The 20,000-nt window shown below is 35.7% G+C and overlaps 1 protein-coding gene across 1 annotated transcript in view; it reads right to left on the reverse strand.

Moving 5' to 3' along the window:
• Window positions 1-20,000, reverse strand: part of LOC104470494 (AP-3 complex subunit beta-1-like) — a gene marked incomplete at its 5' end in the record, with an annotated part of 75,362 nt that overhangs the window by 20,033 nt on the left and 35,329 nt on the right. Inside the window, 2 exon segments of the mRNA XM_010085442.1 lie at window positions 7,487-7,571; window positions 11,221-11,452. Of these exon segments, the coding sequence (XP_010083744.1) occupies window positions 7,487-7,571; window positions 11,221-11,452 (317 nt within the window).

The following is a 20,000-nucleotide window of genomic DNA, read 5'->3' on the forward strand; positions in this document are numbered from 1 at the left end:
TTTTATTTGAAAATTATTATTTAGTAAACACAGAGTGAAACAATCCCTTCACACCTGGCTAGTATTTCTTTTACAAAGAACCTGTTATGAAGAGTTGCTTTAAAAAATTTCCTTAGCTAACAAATTATCACTTTTTTTTCCTATACTGCTTTAAATACCATCCACCTTTAAAGCCATTAGCATACCAAAAGAGCAGGGTTTGTTTGACTGGCTGGCCTGATCAAGAGCACTGTGAAATAAAAAATATTTTTTTTCTTTAATTTTTCTTTGAAAACTGATCAAGAATTCCATCAGCTTAAAAGCTGTAGGAAGGGTCTTTAATCAACTGCCCCATAACTTTTTGTTGGTTATATATACTGTTTGGACTAGGTGACTATAACCTTTAACAATACCTTCCTTGGAATTGTTCAACTGATCCTTCAACCAATGTTATCTTTCATATTGAAGCAAGATGTGCACTACATAATTCAGCAGACAACAGATAAACAGTTTGGTGTACAACGATTCATGTCCTACATTGACTGGACATGCCATTCATACGTAAACTTTACTTACAACATCAATGATTAGACTGCTTTGAAATGCTTATAGCATCTTTTCACAATAAGAAAGAATACAAGCATGCGCATAGCTTGGGTTTTATATGGCTGTAACCGTTCAAGAGGACCACTTGACACCTCTGCTGTTAACAAACATTCCACTTTCCTCTCCCCGAGGGATTAAAAAGCTGATAAGATATTCTTTGATAAACCATGTACTCTTAACAGTCTGCAAGCAGAAATTCTGATTGCTAGACGTTCTCCCAAAGCATTTTGCTCATAGTTTCTCTTTAGCCAGGATCTGGTTTACTTTGCATTACTTTAATTTCAGTGTACTTCGGTACATTTTTTTTTCAGCCACAGAAAATTATCCTCCCTTTTATCATTCTTTTTAGCACACACTTCACAGGCTAAATATACAACTTTTGTTTATTGATCTCCATGTCTTTTATTAGATCTTTATATTAGAGATCTAGCAATATCTACTTTAACAAAACTAATTTCATAGTTCCATAGAACCATAGAACAAATCAGGTTGGAAGGGGCATCTGGAAATCACCTGATCCTACCTCCTGCTCAGCCCAGGGCCGCCTTAATTCACACTGCTCAGGGCCTTGTCTATTTGAGCTCTGGCTATCTCCAAAGATGGAGATTTCATCAGATGCCTAATGGATAAGTTTAATAATAAAACTGAGTCTTGCAAGTACAACTGTAACATTTCCCCCAATACCTACTAAACTAACTTCCAGCGTATTGAATTTATTTATTTATACTTTTAATATTATAATAAGTATAAATGATGTTTAAACAAAAAACTGCAGAAGTGGTTTGAAGCTTGAACATTAACATTTAAGAATCTGGAAGACAATGGGGTCAAGCTGCACTGAAACATCTCTCAAAGTGATGTTGCTCTAACTTTCCTTCAGATCACGCTGAAGAAGCTTATGAGAAAAAACACAGTTTCTCAAGCCAAGAAAACAGTACTGGTTTTAGATTTCAAAAATTAAAATCTTCATTTTCTACTATTAGCAAGTAGAAGTGACAAGTTGCATCATTAGTGGAACATGTATGCTGAATGAGAAGCCTGCAGAAGGAAGCTCTGAAAGAATTAAACTGTTGCCTTTATAACTTAAACTGTGAATATTGCATCTTTGAAATACTTCCACCACTTTAACGATGTAATTCATGAATTTATCTTCTGATGTACCCAATTAAGATGAACAAATGAGAGATGATAATGCTCCCACAGGAACACAGGGACACTTACCATGTCCATGATAAATTACACAGCAAGACAAACATTCAGTCTGTTAGAAGATGCAGAGTTTTAACTCTTCTGATGGCTGCAGTGGGAGCAGCTAACACCTATCATTTGAAACCAGTGTCCATTTTTCTTATTTCCTCTCTTTTCCCTCAAATTTTCTTTTTGAAGGATAGGCTTCAAAGGTTTCCTGGGAAAGAAGTTCTCTGCCATAACAAAAGACTTGAGGACAATGATAGCACTATCTTCCTTAAAACTAATACGAACAATATTATCACTTGTAAATGAGTTCTTACAAGGTTCCACAATGATAGCCTTTAAAGTTTTAATTTTAAAAGCTTTTAAAAATTAATTATTGTAATAAAAGGCTGGGGAATATTCTTCTTGCTGTTTATATTATCCTTTCCTTGTTTCAACCCTAGTAGCTGCTTGACCCAGAATACTTCTGTCCAAAATCAGCTCGCTACTTTTGTCTTGTATTCAGAATCTCCACATATGATAAAAAAAGGATGAAAAAGGAAGAGCAACACACTAAGTTCCTGCAAAACATGGAATGGAGAAGTACAGGAGACTTTGCTCCCAGTCTTGCTGAAGAAAGGAAAAAGCCAGCATCCTGCTTTTACAATAAAAAGATCCAGGGCAATAGAAGAAATTAGAGTAGTTGTTCATGCCCAGCCTTGCTTTTTGCAGGTCATCTAGACATATTTCTTTTCTGGAACTGGGCCAACTGACTACTTTAGAATAATGAAGTAAAGAGAAGAGTACCAGATTGCTGATCTTAATATCCAACATCTGTAAACAACTTAGTGATCTGCTGACAAAACACTTGGGAAGGAAACAGAAAGAAACAAGTGAAAATGGAAGTGACAGTGACGTGAAGACAGTCCTGCATCTCTAACATTAGCTTTTAATATATTCCATAACATATTCTACTACAAAATTTTAATCAGATGCTTTTGGGCAAGCAAGTACACCTGAATGCACGCTTGCACTCAAGACAAATACTGACTGCTACACAACTTACCCTCTTCATTTATTCCTCTTTGCAGGTAGAAGTTCTGCTTGGGAAGATTCCTACATCAAAGCAGAGTGAGGTAGGAGATTCTGTGCTGTAAAAAACCTCTGCCTTGGAAAATAAAATTTAGAGCAAAGGCTTTTATGATAAGGTAGAACCTGTGGGCAACAGACTGAATAAGGTTTTCAAATGTCATCCATGGAGTTTACTTGACTTGAGAAAATGCTAGATTCTCCCTGCTACACCAGCCTCTTCTGAATTAATCAGTAAAATGCTCTCTTTATACAGTCCAGGGCAGATGAGGCGAACAGGCAGCTTTCTTTTCTATCAGTGTATCAACAGCAGAAGAGTATGTACAGGGTCCAAGCTCTTCTAGTGACACTGGGACGCAGGAAATGCCAATATAAGGTAACCAGCCCATGCTTGTAAAAACCTCTCTCGCATGTCACACCATTTTCCCATTATCTCATTATTCTGAGCAAGAATGTAAGGTACAGAGGAATGTTTTAATTCCATTTCTCCTTCTTCTTGGGAGCCCTCATTGTAGTCTTCACACTTAAATCTTGAGAAAAATAGGGGAAGAGATGGATGGCATCAACATGTTCCCTATGCCAAGTTGTTTCAAAGAGAGTTAAACAACATCTTGCCTCCTTTTCAAGAGAATGAGGAGAAGAAAACAAGTTCTCAAACTAAATTTATCTTCAAAGCTATGGTCTATCATGGCTTTGGGAAGAGATAAGATAATTTGGAAAGAGGGGATGAAAAGTATAGGGAACAACAGGTAAGGTCAAGCTTCCTTCTCCAGCTCTCAATGCTGTAAATAGGACATCTCCCCTTCACATTTAGTCACTCACCAGACACCTGCAAGAAGCTGGAGATTTGCCTACTGGGTTTTACAAATGCAGACAGGAACCTGAAATGCTAAATACATGTACACAAAATAGGACGAGTGCATGTATATGCTGTAACCCTCTATCTCTGTAACCTTCCCTGCCTTTCTTCTCTAGAGATCCAAATGTCTTCATTCCAAGGATCCAAGGCCAAAGTCTGACATGGCAAAGCTACCAAATCTTTGTTCACATCTAAGGAAACTGGTAAGCTGCAAAAAAGACCCAAGAATATCTGAAAAGTAGAGACGTGTAAGATAATAAAGTAAGAGACAGTGGTAGGACTGTTAAGATGGTGATTACTTACTACCTCAGTGGAGTACTACAATCAGTCTGTAACATCAAGGATCCCTTCTAACTTTTCCTCTTCTCACTGACACCTATCTGCCTAGCAAAGACTGAGGTCTCTTAATAGGATGGTGAATATATTAATGCTTAACTAGGATTCAGCAAGCTACCAAACTACATTGCATGTGAGTTACCCAATAACAAATTGCTTTATTCTTCTAAGTTGTGTATATCCCGTTTGCAGAATCTGAACAAAGTAGCCCAAAAAGAAACAGTAACACTCACTAAAATATTTTAAAAGACTTACTTCATTTATTCCTCTTTAACTTTCTGCTTGAGAGGCATTATTGTGCAGAACACCAGTGAGGCTGAAGTAGTGTGCCTCTGCAAGCAGATGGCACAAGAAAAATAGCAACGAAGAGATGGTCTCCTTATGAGTACATACTGTGAGCATCCTTATACCCATTCTAAAAAAATCCATTAGACACAGTTTTCAAGTTAAGGTGTTTCACCTCCTTTTAATTAGATGTGTGATCCTGGTGATCCTTGCTTAATAAAAATAGTATTTACGAGGGAGGTCTTTCAAAGCTCATCCCTCTGAACCTGTCTCTATAATGCAGCTTCTCCTTCATTGTCCTTGATTTGTACAACAATTTCAGACAGAGATCTAAATATTTTACTACTCGTGCTAGTTTTTTCTTTATACAGTTTGTATTTCTTGAACCACTAGTACAACAGCACATCCCAAAGCAGAAAGGTAGTGTTTGCTATGCAAAACACACAGTCCATGATTGGCATCTAAGACCAATTGATCTGCCCATTACCACTATCTCCCTACCCCCACAAGCTTTACTACAAAGCTATTGATTTAAACACTGCCGATCGGTTTCCATTTTCTGATTTTGGGCAGGCCAATTAAGAAAGTGAGTAATTGTGATTACACTGCTTCAGGATCAATTACATTTGATGCAAGACAAAGTGCTCCTCTTACAACAATGTAGAGAAAATGATTACGATCAGAAACACTTTACTGCTGAACATGCTTATAACAAAAACGCAAAATCACTGACAATGTCTTTCATAAAGATATCTTTTCAGGAAATACAAGAATATCGACACCTTTGAGTATACAGTATTTCAACTGCATTTTGACATACTTCTACAAGTCATTCTTCCTTTTGGATTAAAGCTTTTTAAGAAGTATGACAAGTTTAAAAGACTGTAGCTGAGTTCTCGGAGACATTGCCCCCAAAACATCACACTGCACAATTTCTTCAATGATACTGAGCATCAGTAGGATTTTGAGCAATACATGTTTTAACAGTAAAATAGCAGATTCAATGCAAAAAACATTTTACCTATTTTTATATTACTTTCTAAGGAGTACTAGCAAAGAGACAAGGCCCTATCAATTAGCAAAGGAACAAAGTAAGCAATTCCTATTCTTAATTTAATTTTAAACTTAGCTTGAGCTTTGTCATTGAACTCACATTGTTCAAATCATTAAAATGAATACACCGCTGAGGTCTGAGGCAAATCTATTTACAGTGATGTTACTCATAGTCTGGTCGGTGTTCAGGAATATTGATCTGTCTTGTTTGTCTAATAGGAAAATAATAAACAATTACTAGGCAATGTTGGAGAAAGTAATCAGTTTTTATATATCACTAATACAGCAGACCTCCCAAAACATAAAGGTGATGATCTGCATAAAATCAATGTGTTATGCTACATTGCTTATCCTCATCACTGCTAAGATTCTTAGCAATACATGGTATAAATTTGGAATTCAATCACTAGTATTCTGAAAATATGTACCTGAAAGAAAAATTTCTGCTCTATTTAAAAAATCATGTTCCTGCTTGATAAACTGAGCATATTTCATTTAAAAAAACCCCTCCAAAATATATAAAAACTATCATTTTGAAGCAATTATGAAATAGCATTGCCTAGAAGGGCGCTTCCCTTCCCAAACAAACCTAGCATCAGGCAACAGTCCAAAGCTGTTTTCAAATTCTAGCAAACAGCACACAGACCAGCCACAACAATGTGATGCACACAAACTACATGCTGCAGACATCTTGCTGGAAGTACTAATATCTTTAAAATGACTATGCATTCAAAGCATTGTAGAAGAAAAGGTTTGAGGAGTGGAAAAAAAAAATTCAATAGTAAAACCTCCTTGCCCCTAAACCAAGAAATTTTATTTTAGCTGTGATTCTTTTGGAGTGACTTGGGCACATCTTTTTTACTAAGATTTCCCCCCCTATCTTTAATAACCTGTAAGTTGTACAAGCTGTGCTTAGTAGTAGTACACTAAAATTTCTCCAGTGTTCAGCAAAGGGGTACAGAAATTTCTCAAAGGGTGCCCCCTAGACTGGAATGTGTCAACGTGAATGTCTGTTCAATATCCCTTTCTGTGGAGAACAGATGAAGTTGTGCTTCTTGCAACAAAATACATAAAAAACATTATTTCAAAATAGGTTAAAAAAAAAAAAGAAGCATGCAGATCTACTTAGTGCCTTTGCATAGTTTCAAAGACTATATAAGACTGAATAGCTCTTAAAAGAAGGTGTCCGTATTTCCCCCATACATACATTACTGATGTTTGGATACTGCTGCTCTAAATTTTCCCTGGTTTCAAATGCTAGTTTAAGACAGACTTTTCACTGGTGAACAGGTTCCCTGCTTGCCTAGAATGCAACACGAACAAAGGAGGATCTTGAATGTGCCAATAATGACCATAAAAAGCCTAAATCAAATACATAAGACAAAATCTAGCTGGCAAGACAGCTACTTGTTTTCATTCTCTCTCTAATAATATAAAAGAATCTATAGCATGAGGAATAAGCTTCTTTGGACAGCAAATGTTGGGGCTGGTTTCACACAGTCATGTTACATAGATCACAAACAGCCATAATAACCACTTGAGGCAGTAAAATTGCTCACACTATGTGCTTTTCTGATTTGCGATTTCTTACAAGGAAGAACACACACAAAACACTCCAGCAGACTAGTCAGACTTGACTGCTCCCTTCAAGGTGGTGTTATTAAGAAGAATCCCAAGAAGAGGGAGAAAAAATAAAAATAAAGATCAGGAACTGAGAAGTAATTCTAAATCAGAAGAGGAGTTCATGCTTCTACTTGGTAACGTTTACACCAAGTGAAAACCAGGACCTCCCAAACACAACCTGTCACAGACTTTTTGAATTTACACATATGATTTCAAACCTAGATTTGAGCTTACCATCAAATCTGTGTTTGCAAAAGCTTGGAAGACTGAAAAAAACTGATAATCCTTGTAATAGTAAAACTGAACACTAAATATGTCTTATTTATCTAAAAACATCTTGGGTATACATCATGTTGTGAAATGCTGTTCAATTTTTTAAATATTTAATAAACAGCAATTCTGCTACTGACAAGTAAACTTCCAGTATACACTACTTTTGCCTTCCAAGAGCAAAAAAATTACCCTCCCTTCCCAAGAACTCACCACAACTGGAAACTGGCTGTCTGAGTAGAATCACAGAAGTCGATACCCATTGAAACGGTAATGGATCTCGCAGGCTCAAGGCACTCTAGGTGAAAACATTTTGAACAGGTAAAGTACACATGCAAAGCAACAGAAAACCCCAGATGCAAACCCCCAAACTTCACATAATTTGAAAATTTATATTTAAAAAAAAACCTAAATGAAAAAGAACCAATGCTTGTAGTTTTATTTCAAGTAGGTATCATACAAATATCCCACCTCCATATTTAAATGTCCTGGATCCCCCCTCCATACAGCTAGTGCACATGAAATGTTGCTGTTTCAATCTTACAGCCCCATCAACAACAAAATAAGGATTTGTGTTAGAAAATCCAGGAAAATTATTTACAGAAAAAAATATATTGAAGTTACATACTTTTACTTATGTACAGATCTAGCACAGAAATTTCATTTAGAATAACACCAGTTTGCAAATTCAGTCAATAAACAGTAAAATATAACAAATATTAATAAGATTTACATTGCTACATGCAGCAATGGAAAAAGACCCTAACTTAAAATATCTCATAATTAGTGTGGTTTACTTATTCCTCAGTGTTGTGCTTGCATTACTTTTGGAACAGAGCAGAACGAATTTGATCCCAAAACGGAAGATAATTTTGTGCTTTACAAGCAGTGTGGACTGAGGCACTTCTGAAATTAAAGGTATCAAGAGACATGCTCATTCTTAGTGTCTTGGCTCTATCACTATCCTGTTTCCTCAGTGTTGTAGAGATAAGGCTTTATTTGGTAGGAAGAAACGCTCTTTCTTTACATAAAGTAGGAACTATTAAAAACAAGCCTTGGAGCAGAGTTTGACTTATTAAGACTTCAAGAAAGAAAGCCTAAAAACACAGTTAAAAGAGAGGAATTAAAATAAAAATGATTGAGCAGGCAGAAAAATGTCTAATTTCCAGTTTATTCGTTAATGCATCTGATGCTTTTCAGGAACAGAAGAGTAGGCAGCTGCCCCATGACAAAAACAAAATTTAACTATATCAAGATTATATTCTGAAAAACATAGAAAACATGGTATTTGAAGAAGTCTGTATAAACCATCGTAAGATTACAGGCTTCAGCACAAATTCAGACTAAACTTTACCAAAGTCTTTGAGCTTTATGTTTTCAAAGAGGGTTTCAAAGGCACCTAGCCAACAAGAAAATACTGCACACAGGTGAAGTACTTCACCTAGGTGAAGCAATTTGGCCCATTTCTACTAGCAAAATCAGGACAATTACCAACAGTAATTGAAATGATGAAGGCAAAACTAGACTTATACTCCAGTAGGAATACCTGTCTACACTGACATTTCTGTTGGTTCCACTGGGCAAACTATAGTATGTGTTTTCCAAATGCAGGAAACATGAAAGGTGGTAAGAACAACAGGGCATATAAACTGAGTTATAGATAAAGTGATAAAGTTTCTTGGGGAAATACTTTAAAGGTTAGGACTGTGTTCTGAAACTCAATAAACCTGCACAGGAAAACTTACTAATTCCAGATTTTTTTATTTTTTTTTTTTTAATGGCAGAAGTGAATGCTACTGTTCACTGACTGCTATTGCAAGTGCAATATCTCCTAATCTGCTTTATAGCATTATTAATTTTCTACTTTTAAACCTTCGTGACTTTATTTCTTTGAATGTTTAAAGGAGGGATAAAAAAATGAGGCTGATGGTCAAAGCTAACTTGAAATCAGAATTCTGCACTGGACTTCTTTTCTTGAGGGACAACACCAAACAGTTCACTTAACACAAACATTAATAACTTTCCTCAAAGAAACTGTCTGGATCAAGTACGTATCATAGAATCACAGAATCATAGAACCATTAAGGTTGGAAAAAAACCTAAAGAATCATCAAGTCCAACCATCAACCCAACACCACCTAACCCACTAATTTCTTAATCCGTGTTTCAGCTATTTGTCTGGGTTTCTTCAGTCTTGCCAGACAGCTGAGGTCATTTAGTTTCCCACAGTTATCAGAGAGAGTGAAAAACAGTTTCTACACAAGAATATCTAAATTGAATCATCACGGCAAATCCGGGAAGAAATATTCACTCATCTAAGTGGTTTGTGCAGCAAGGAAGGTACGAGCCACACCTGCTGTCTGCCCCTGTGCATCCCCGGCACACGTCTGGTGCGGGGAGGGTTGCTCCTCACTGCGGGGTTTGCAGGGCAGGCATGAACTGCTGCTGGCACTGACTGAGAAAGCAGCACCATGGCTTCTTCTCCTTCCAGAACAAGGACTTGAAAGTGTCCAGGACTCTTACAGAACAGTAGGAAACAGGTTGCTGGCTGCATGGAAGCCAGACAGAAATGGGGTCCCATGCAACCAGTGAGCCTTCTGCTGTGCTGGCCTCTTCTCTAAAGTAAGAAGTGATAGGACAAGAGGAAACAGCCTCAAGTTGCACCAGAGGAGGTTTAGGCTAGATATTAGAAAAAATGTCTTCACTGAAAGAGTGATCAGGCATTGGAACAGGCTGCCCAGGGAAGTGGTGGAGTCACCATCCCTGGAGGTGTTCAAGCTTAGGGACATGGTTTAGTCATTATCAAAATGCAAATAGTTTCAAAACTTTAAATCTGAAATCAACTGTAGCATTGTACTATTGCTCTTGTAGCTATTTGGTGTAAATATGTACAGCCTTTTCAATGTTAATTATTTCAATAGCATACAACAATTTAATACCAAGTTATCTTTTTCACTACTGAAATATTTACTTCACTGTTATGCTTTAAGAACCAGTTTCTGTCTTCTCCTAACATGATATAAATTCACATAGTAATGTAGCTCATTAAAAGGGAAGAAATGCATCTGAAGTACAGGAGCTTGTGTCAAAAAGGAGAGTGTCTCTTCTTTCCTTTTCTATTATGAAAGAGAGACCCTTTTGTTCCTTCTGCCTGTACCACAATGTCCTAAAACAAAGAACTACTTAGGAAAGAATGCAGATTGTGTGCACAGGTACTAGCCTTGAATAAAACCTGCTACGATCTGTGTTCTTCTTTCTCAGGTTTTCTATGCCTTTCCACTGATTTATCAAAAACTGACCCTGATCAGATGGCAGAAAATAAAACAACTTAGGCTAGGGCTGACTACAGCACTGCTTTCTGCCTAGTCTCAGGAGCCACACTTTGTTGAAGTACAGTAGATGCAAACTAGACTAAAACATACACTTCCACTCCACTGCCAAAAGCTCACAGGGGAAACAATGAGAATGCTCTCAGCCACTAAAATAAATAATACATCTACAAATGTTCTTTAAAGCTTGGAAAGAAAATAATTGGGAATATGTATATCAAAACCTCACTCTTAATAGTAGCCCCCTATAGCCATGCTGGACTAAGACTGTAACAGAATTATAGTCTGTGGGGAGACACAAAAATTTTATTATATCATCTGGAATTGAGATAATATAATCAATATTTGAACAAGCAGGTAAGCTTTCAGGAATGGAAGTTCTGGTCTAAGGAGTTATTTTCAAAGTCAAATGCAAGTAGGGGAAAAATGAATTAAATTTTTGTTAAAATCAGATTATCTAAGAAAAGATAAGTATGAGTGTGTATGTATACATACATATATATGTGCATATATATATGTATATATGAGTATATATGTGACTATGCAAAACCACTTTCCTATATTTGAAATTTTGCAAAAGATTAAGATTCTGTATTTTTAAAGGTAAGATACAAGTACCTATTGGATTAAACTCATGCATCCTCATGCCTGGAGGTAATTTCTTTTCCCCGATGTGAATATTGTCTATCTTCTGATCAGTTGTATTTGTTACTGTCACTTGTACAGATACCATACGATCACCAAAAACACCTGGCTGTCTTGAAAAGTGATAATGGGCTGCTAATCCTTTTCCACTCATTCGATGAAGCAGTTCATGTGTTTTTGTTGGCACAGAGGCTTGCCTAGTGACCTGTTAAGCATAAAACAACAGTTGGTGAATGTTTTAAGTGAAGAACAAGTAAAATGACAATTAAATATTGCACTTTTCACTCAGCTAGATCGCCTGCTTTCTAGCTGGAATTTTAGCGAACTAGAAACATGCAAGGATGTATTCAAATCCTTAAACAAATAGCAGTAATAGATACCAGATAACAGAACCTAAAAATAACATTTCTGATGCTAAGAAACATCAGCTTTAACTTTGTTGTATTTGCCTCATTCCCCCGTATTGTTGTCAATATTTTAACTCTACAGTTACCCATTAAATTACCAGAGGTTTTTCTAAGAGTTAGTTAAAATAATCACATTGTTTCCAACAAGAAATCTCTCTTCACTCTATTGCATCAGACCTCAAGGGTGACCTCATGCCCACATGAAGTGAAAGTATAGTGTGATTGGGCAAACAACTCTGAAAAAACTTCCACACCAAATTTCACTTTTAACTTTTTACTTGGTGCTACTCTCTCTAATACACAAAAATTCTGGCATCAGTTTTTTTAAGAAACAGAATAGTGATCTACCAGTAACCATCAGTGCAAAGACTAAAGGCAGTTTCAGAATACATCTGAACTGAGGAAACTCCACAACCCCAACTTTGAATCTGTACAATTTATTAATACTTTTAAAGTAAATTGGTGAAGTTCAGACATCTTCTTCCCCCTAAAAAGATAATGTAATATTCTCAGGGACAACATTTTTAGTTTTCCTGACACAAGTCAGTGAAATCTTACCAAAGCCATAATGACCAGTTATCTTTTTTATTCCACTGCCATTTTACGTGCATAAATATATAAGATTAGGGTTACTTTTATGTAGCTTATCTTTAAATTACATTTATAAAATAATTATTCCTGTGACATCACATGACCAGATTGCCAGCTACTGCAAAATGAATGGAAAAAGTATGAATTGTATGGACCTTCACAGTTCCTCTAAAGTCAAAACATCTTTGAATACTAAAATGAACCTTTAATAGATTAATACTCTGCTTAGATTTCTAGAAATAATTGACAAGGTCAATTATCAACTCTCAAAAAACAACTCAGTTGTCAGGAAATAGGGAAGGAGGTACTTCAAACAATAAATAACTTATTGGTACATAGAAAGAGATAACAGCAGTGGAATCACACTAGCACCTCTTACTTAAACCATTGCTAAAATAATTTATAAAATTTAAGTTTTAAGATGTAATTTAAATCTTATTTTAAGTTTAAGCTTCACCTTTAACTTTTGACATTTAATTCAATTTGAGCTGGACATGCATAACAGAAAAGTTATTTCATTAAATGGTTCACCCATCTTTCATAAACAAGCTTAGCAAATAGGTTTTATTCATGTTAAAACAAGTCTTTTGAAGTACTGGCTTCTCTGTGTTAACATATAGCTGGTTTTATTAATATTATTTATTAAGAGAAATGAAAACATTAGAAGTTAGTAGTCATAAGTCCAAAATGTAGATACATATGCATATGCATACAGCAAAAATTCCTCACTATACCTGAATTGTAACACTGACTCAAATTTTACCGAAACCTTTTTAATCTATGCCCCTTTCAGCTTTACTTCTCATGTTTCAGTCATAACTTCACTCATGATCCCATTCACTTTTATTTTCAATCTACTATACAGAGCAACAGACAGGCAATGGACAGTCAAAATAATGACATTATGTTTTAACCATCTTAATTCCTGTAGAACATTAATTTTCACTTGCATTTAATGTGGCAGTACTAGAAATAAATAAAACGTATATATGCTGAACTAGGGAATTTAGTTCTGGAAAATGAGAATTCTCAAGCCCTCTGTTTGATAACAAGGGTTTTGAGCGGGCAAAGGTTGATGTGACTGTAACGTAGTCTATTTAACAGTTGCATCAGTGTAGTAAACAGAGTTTTTTGTTTAGATTCTAAATTTTTTAATGCATACAATTGCAATACTTAAAGAAACCCACAGGGCGGATACCTGCAATCACTCTGGGGTTAAAATAGTCCTCAAAGAGTTAACAGAACAAGAAGCATCTAGTAACCAGGAGATAATCCCCTACAAATCTTACACAGCATATGTTTAAATAATAGAAGTCATTTGTGTACCTTTGGATAGTTTATGAAAATAACCAATCAATTCTGCAGACACAACATTATTTCTAAAGGAAATCTATGTGACTCATGATGCCTGCAGATACACAGAGACAAACCACACATATTTTACCAGTTTATTACAGTAAGCAAATAAGCGTGGAATGAGAGTGCACATAACTGTCTACTTAACGCTTACTGAAACATTTATAAGAGCTGTTATCTCCCTAATAACAGACAGACAGTGTGCAATTTTAGAGGGAAGAAAAGCTTCATATTTTTTAACACTTCACTAAAAAGTAACTGAAGAGTGTAAAATGAAAAATACTCTGTGCAGTTAGCTGGTAATGGACCATATTATCAACTCAAGTTAGATTTATAGGATACAAACTAGTCACTAATAGTTATTTTATGACATAGCGTGTCTGCTTTTTTTGGGTAAAGATTATTAAGATTAAACTTGCAAAACTTTTTTTTTTTTAATATCGCTATTTTGAATTACAAAAATAAAAAAAATATAGACTGTCCTTCCACCCTATTTTGACTGAAAGCCACCACAAATTAAAGTCAGCATAGGGACTCCACAGTGACATCATATGGGAACACTATGTTGGTAAGAGTCAGACTGGCCTCCAGGCTATCTGCACATGTGGAAAGATGAACTGTAAGATCACTGACAGTAGTGTTGGCTTTATCATACCAGTGGTGACTAGTTAAAAAACCACTGAATCCTCTCACATGAACATGCTTCTTTTTGCCAGCTCAGTAAGTCCTTGATAACTAAGTTTAAGTTAATACGAAAAACCATTTTCCATAATTATTGAAAATAAAAAGCACTACAGGGTTTACTAAACCTACTACAGAAAACAGAGCTGGACAGACTTTCCTGTAGGGAGAAGTTATTATTATTGTTATTATTATTATTATGATCAAGCACAAAACTATGTCTGTTGTCTTTTTTCTTTTGTATTTGTTCCTTAGCTCAATAATGCTGTATTAATAAACAGATTAATTGTTGATCCTGATTCAGAAATGCATATGTTTGAATAAAACATATATTATTGGAAACAAATATTTGCTTCCAAGACTGATGACGATTATAGTTCTGTTCCTCTAAACTACATTCTATTAAAGCAGTGGACTGAATAATTTAATCTTAGTAGCCCTTCTACTGCCCTCCTATTGGCAATATCCACGACACAATCCAAGAACGACCTACTGAGCTGTGAGAGCTATATCCTCTCTCACACTCACTGTAAGGCTATGCTCCAGTAACTCTGCAACAGCTACAGGAAGAAGGGTTATCACATAGCCCAGACACATTTACATGATCTTTCCACTGAAGCTACGAGAGCAACTTAACTATAATTTTCTAGTATTAGGAGAAAGATGGAAAACCCGGCAAATGAAGGACAACTACTGTCAGGAAACAGTATACTCAGGATCTTTTGCTCTGTTACCAGTTATGTGTTACTCACAGTTACAAGGCAATGTCTTCCTTACACAGCTCTTATAAAAATAATTAATAATTCATAAAAAGATACAGTAAAAGGCAAACAAAGAATTGCAGAAAGAATGTCAGCAACCTACGCTGCATTATTATCAAGAGGCTGTAGCAAATCTAAACCTTAGAGCACAATTATGTCACTCAAATATGGATTGCCAAACTAAGGACAGCATCCAACCCCAACCATTCTATGATTCTATGATTCTATCCCTCTGTTGAGGGGGCGGGGAAACAAAACAAGTAAGCAAGCAAGCAAACTCATACTTTTTGCAGTCTAGAAGAGAAAGAAGATACCACAATTCAGTTTGGGCTAATTTGCCTAGACACATGGACAGCTGAGGACATAATGTCAAATTCTGGAAAATACTTTAAGTAACTTTCCACCAGAAGGCACATTTAAGTGCTCTACACCTACTAAATACCTTCTAAAAGCCATGTCTGCTAGGAAGTCCTTCAATTTCTAATACATCCTAACTCCCTTATTTTTGCATTTTCAACAAATTTTAGGCTCTACTCTAAATGATTAATATGTCAATGAGCCTAATTGAAAATTAGCATATTAATGCTCATATTGCTAAACTAGTATTGGTTTCAGACAATTTCAGGCATTAGAAAGTGAGTTCCAAAAATTCTTACTGAATTCCACATTGATAAAATAACAATTTTGTCTCCAAAAACTTCCAAGGAAAACAAAATTAAAAAAAAAACCCAAATAACTCCCATTGATTTTTAAATCACATGGAGATGAATCTCAAACAAAGGAGCATTCCTATCATACTGCCCACAGTCTGCCTCTTTGAGGCTGCTAAAATTGATCCTTTTCTCTGCCTTTTTTTTTTTTTTTCCACTCTAATATTTGTGTGGGCTCAAATAGGTAGAAAATCATCCTTTCACAGAGTACTGTCTCCTAGGTAATCTGTGAATCTAGAGATGATAAAAATCTTCCATAACACTAAATTACCCCTTTTCTAATATTTTTGTGTACCTTAGATTTTTCAATAGTTCTCTTAAAAGATATAACCAACCAGACAGATTCCCAGTAACTCTATATCAAAAAAAAAGTATTGCTCTTATAGCATAAAAAAGACTGCATCATATTAAGAAACCAGAATTAGGCCTTCACCTGCAGTTCATGAACAGCACAAAACTCTATTAATCCCATACCAGATTCATCAAGCACTTCTAAAACTGAGTGTGTGCTTGGTTTGTATCTTATGTGTAACTGGAGGCCAGTGAGATAGATTGCATTTCTTGTGTGTAACAGAACTTAAAGCTTTATATTACAACAACACATGGCTTTGAGATTGGGCATCTTTCCTTTTTCCTTCTGCTGAGCATAACGAATCACATGAATAACCCAATGAAAATATTATTAAAATCTTTCAAAAAGCCATGCAAGAAAATTTCAGTAGCAACAAAATGGGAATATTCTCATGATTAAGTCAGGGCTATCACACAATCACGAAGGACAGGGCTGAACTCAGTGTCATCATTATGGGCCACAAACCCTGGTATAAGTTCAGAAGTGCACTTTATTCCCCATAAGGTACTCTGGGATCACCAGTCGACAATAAGAAGGGCTTAAACAGATACTGAGGGAAGATACTATTTTAACTGCATTTGCAGAAAATTCCTACACTCATGGGCTGTATCCCAGTCCAGGTTTCAACTTCTAAAATAACGGTGACAAATCAAGTGGTGAAATTTGTACCTGTGCATGGGAAACTTCAAGATTTACTATCATTTTGTCCTATGTATGCTTCTATGAATTGAAAAGCAGACAGTCAGGTGGCTGATGGATGTGTATGACTTTCATCAAGCAGCACGGTATTTTAAACTCCTTTGCAATAGTCATTAGGTATTTCAAAGAAAAGGCATTCTCCCAGTATACGAACAAGTACTTTACTTAATCTAGTGATTTGACTCTTTCACTGACTACCTAACTGGAAAGTCTGAGGATTACCTGAAGTAGTTCAAGAGTTAGAAAAACAGAATAAACTGGCAGCCTCACCTTGTTTCTTAATTATGAATTTGAAATAGTGGATGCTGCTGAGAGGGATTAATACAAATTTTGGCATTGAACCTAAATTACTTCAAAAAAAGCTCCTACAAATGGTTTCTAATATATTATTTTGATTTTGGCAAACAGCCAGTACTTTTTAGCGACAAGACCTCTAAAGTGAAAACATACTGAACCCTACTGGCTATAACGTATAATTTTACAGTTAGGTTTATACTGTAGCAACTCCTGCATGTTGGTTTCTTCCAACAGAAGCACCTAGTTCAAACTTCCCCCGGAAAATGACCTCTTGTGTCAAGATAAGTGGATAATATAAGTTGAAACACTTACTAAAACAGTTATCACCTACAAGCCAAGGTGAACTCAGCCTAAAATAAGCTATATTTGAAATCTAGCACAGATATTTATGAATGCTAAAATGTAAATTACATCTTTGCTGGCTTAAGACTAGATGATCTTTAAGGTGCCTTCCAACCTGGACTATTCTATGATTCTATACTTGAATCCTGGTCACTGTATTTTTATTGAAGAATGCAAAATGTTATTTTGCCTTCTATCAGGATGATCTTAATGCCCAGTATTCCACCTGCAAGGATAAAAAATCAGAAATCATAACTCAGTGCTTGCACATATACACCTATGTTAGCACTTCCTCAATGTGGGTGTGAAATGTGCATGTACTGGAATACATCTCTTACATGTGACATTGATGTATCAATTTTTTCCAGGTTGTATTTCATTTTACACATAGTGTTTTAACCTGAAAACTAATTCCTTAGATCAGGAAAATTAGTTGACCCAACTGAGACCATTGCTAAAATACAGCTTTTCCCATTTTTTTCAGTTTTTGGCCTTAAAAAGAAAGAAAAAAAAAAATCACCTGATACAGTTCGTAGTCTGTTAAGAGACAACGAGGTTTATTTATAACCCGTTACCTTCAGTTTCTTTGTTTAAATTCAAAAGCACACTTTTTTTTTGGTCTTGGAAACAAAATTTGTGCATCAAAGGACTTATTCAGCCTCCACGAGGACACTTCTTTTCATACTCATTAAGAAATGCCACTCAATCCCATCCACACACAGCTTAGAGTAAAGTAAACAACAACATACACAGCATAGCACAAACAAAAAAACCCCACCCCACAGAGATCTCTAATAAAGGCTCTTCTGTACAGACACAGATCCTGAATGTAAGCACACTGCTTTACACAGTAGCTGCAGCCATAGCTAAGTCCCTCAGTTGACGACTGAAGGCAGATTAGGTAGGTAATTTTTCTCATCTACTTTTGAAATTACCTTGGTACTAACTAATACAGAGATTTCTGCTACTATTGTCTAAATCCTCCAAATGTTGTTAGCCAACTGAGCATAAATGTAGCAGCAGGAAGACTGTGACAATGACCATTTATAAAAAACTCATTCCATTTTAAAACAACTTTTAATATACAAATACACTTAGTAATAGTTGAAATTTATTATTTATGTAGTAAGCATATGTTCTAGTGCTGCTGGTGTTGCAAACCACCTTCAGCAGAAATGGTAGAATGATTTTTTGTACATTTTTGATAAAAACATTCTAAACTAATAACTGTAAAAATTTGTACACAAACCTTCTTTTACAGTTATGGATTTCTAAACTCAACTATACAATTAAAACATCTACTTTATAGCTCTTACAAATGTAACTTTCTCCAATTCTTCTGGCACTTTCAAATCAAATCAAGAACACATATGCTGGGGACTAGAAACACCAAGCAACACCATATGCAGTCATATAAAGATGGAAATGTTTCCTAATCCTAATGAACACAAGTTTAAAATAAAAGCTTTCACCAACTGCACAGCAACCAAAACTAATTCAGCAAGGTTTAGTCTTAATACGTCATGGCACTGTTTACCAAGTTATTAGGAGAAAAGCATACAAAAATAGGTGAAAGCCTGCCACTATAAATGAGCTTTTTAAAACTCATCTCTCTGATGTTACTATATTTTAATCACAGCATTGTTCAACAGCCTTTCAAAGAGTCATCTGTCTCCCCAGTATCCTCTAGAGCCTACGGCATAAAAGAACTGAAAACATTTCTAAATGATGTTGGTGTGAGAAAACAGTGGCACGTCACTCACCAACTTTTTTTAAAAAAAAAAACCTTAACAGGGGTTTGGAGCAGGGCAATGGAGGGCATCCCACCTTCCTGCAGTTGTTCGCAAGAACTTTTAGAGCATATTAAAATAGGTCTGGAGTGACATAGATGAAATGATTCCAAGTCACCTTACTTGGTGTAACTTAAAACAACTGCAATGTCCTTGCCTTTCACTTATTTTGTACCGCTAGCCTACAAGTCATGTGGCAACATACTACTGGTCCATGGCAGGAATGATGTGCACTAACAGCAGTAACACCTCTCAGCAAGTTGAGTTAGCCCCATGCATAGCTTTTACTTACAGTGACAACGTATTTCTTTTACACAACAAGTTTTAACATTTTTGGGACAAAATCTCAATATAATAATTTTAATATCAAGTGTTTCATTTCACGTGATGATGACTCTTCCAGTAAAAGTGACAAGATGGTGTCTTACATGCATCAGCCAAGACTTGTTTTTTTACTTCTTCAAATATACCAAGCTACAAAACCACCACTAACAAAGTTTCAGAAATCAAGACACTATGTTGGCTATAAAGCATTTGCTCCTATTTTCATATATATTTAGCAAGTAATTAATTTCAAGGTTTACAAACCCTCAGGACGGATACATATATGAGGAACTGCACATAAGTAAGCTAGAGGGCAAATTTTGATCCTCATCAGCAAAGTATCTTACAGTGAAATCTTAAGATTCCCTTTACATTGCTCTGAAGTTCTGCTTTTTGTACAATCCAAGCTTCAGCTAAGCACAGACCAATCAAGAAAAAGGTGA

This window comes from Pterocles gutturalis, unplaced genomic scaffold (genome assembly GCF_000699245.1).
Source record: "Pterocles gutturalis isolate BGI_N339 unplaced genomic scaffold, ASM69924v1 scaffold4880, whole genome shotgun sequence".
Lineage (NCBI taxonomy): Eukaryota > Metazoa > Chordata > Aves > Pterocliformes > Pteroclidae > Pterocles > Pterocles gutturalis.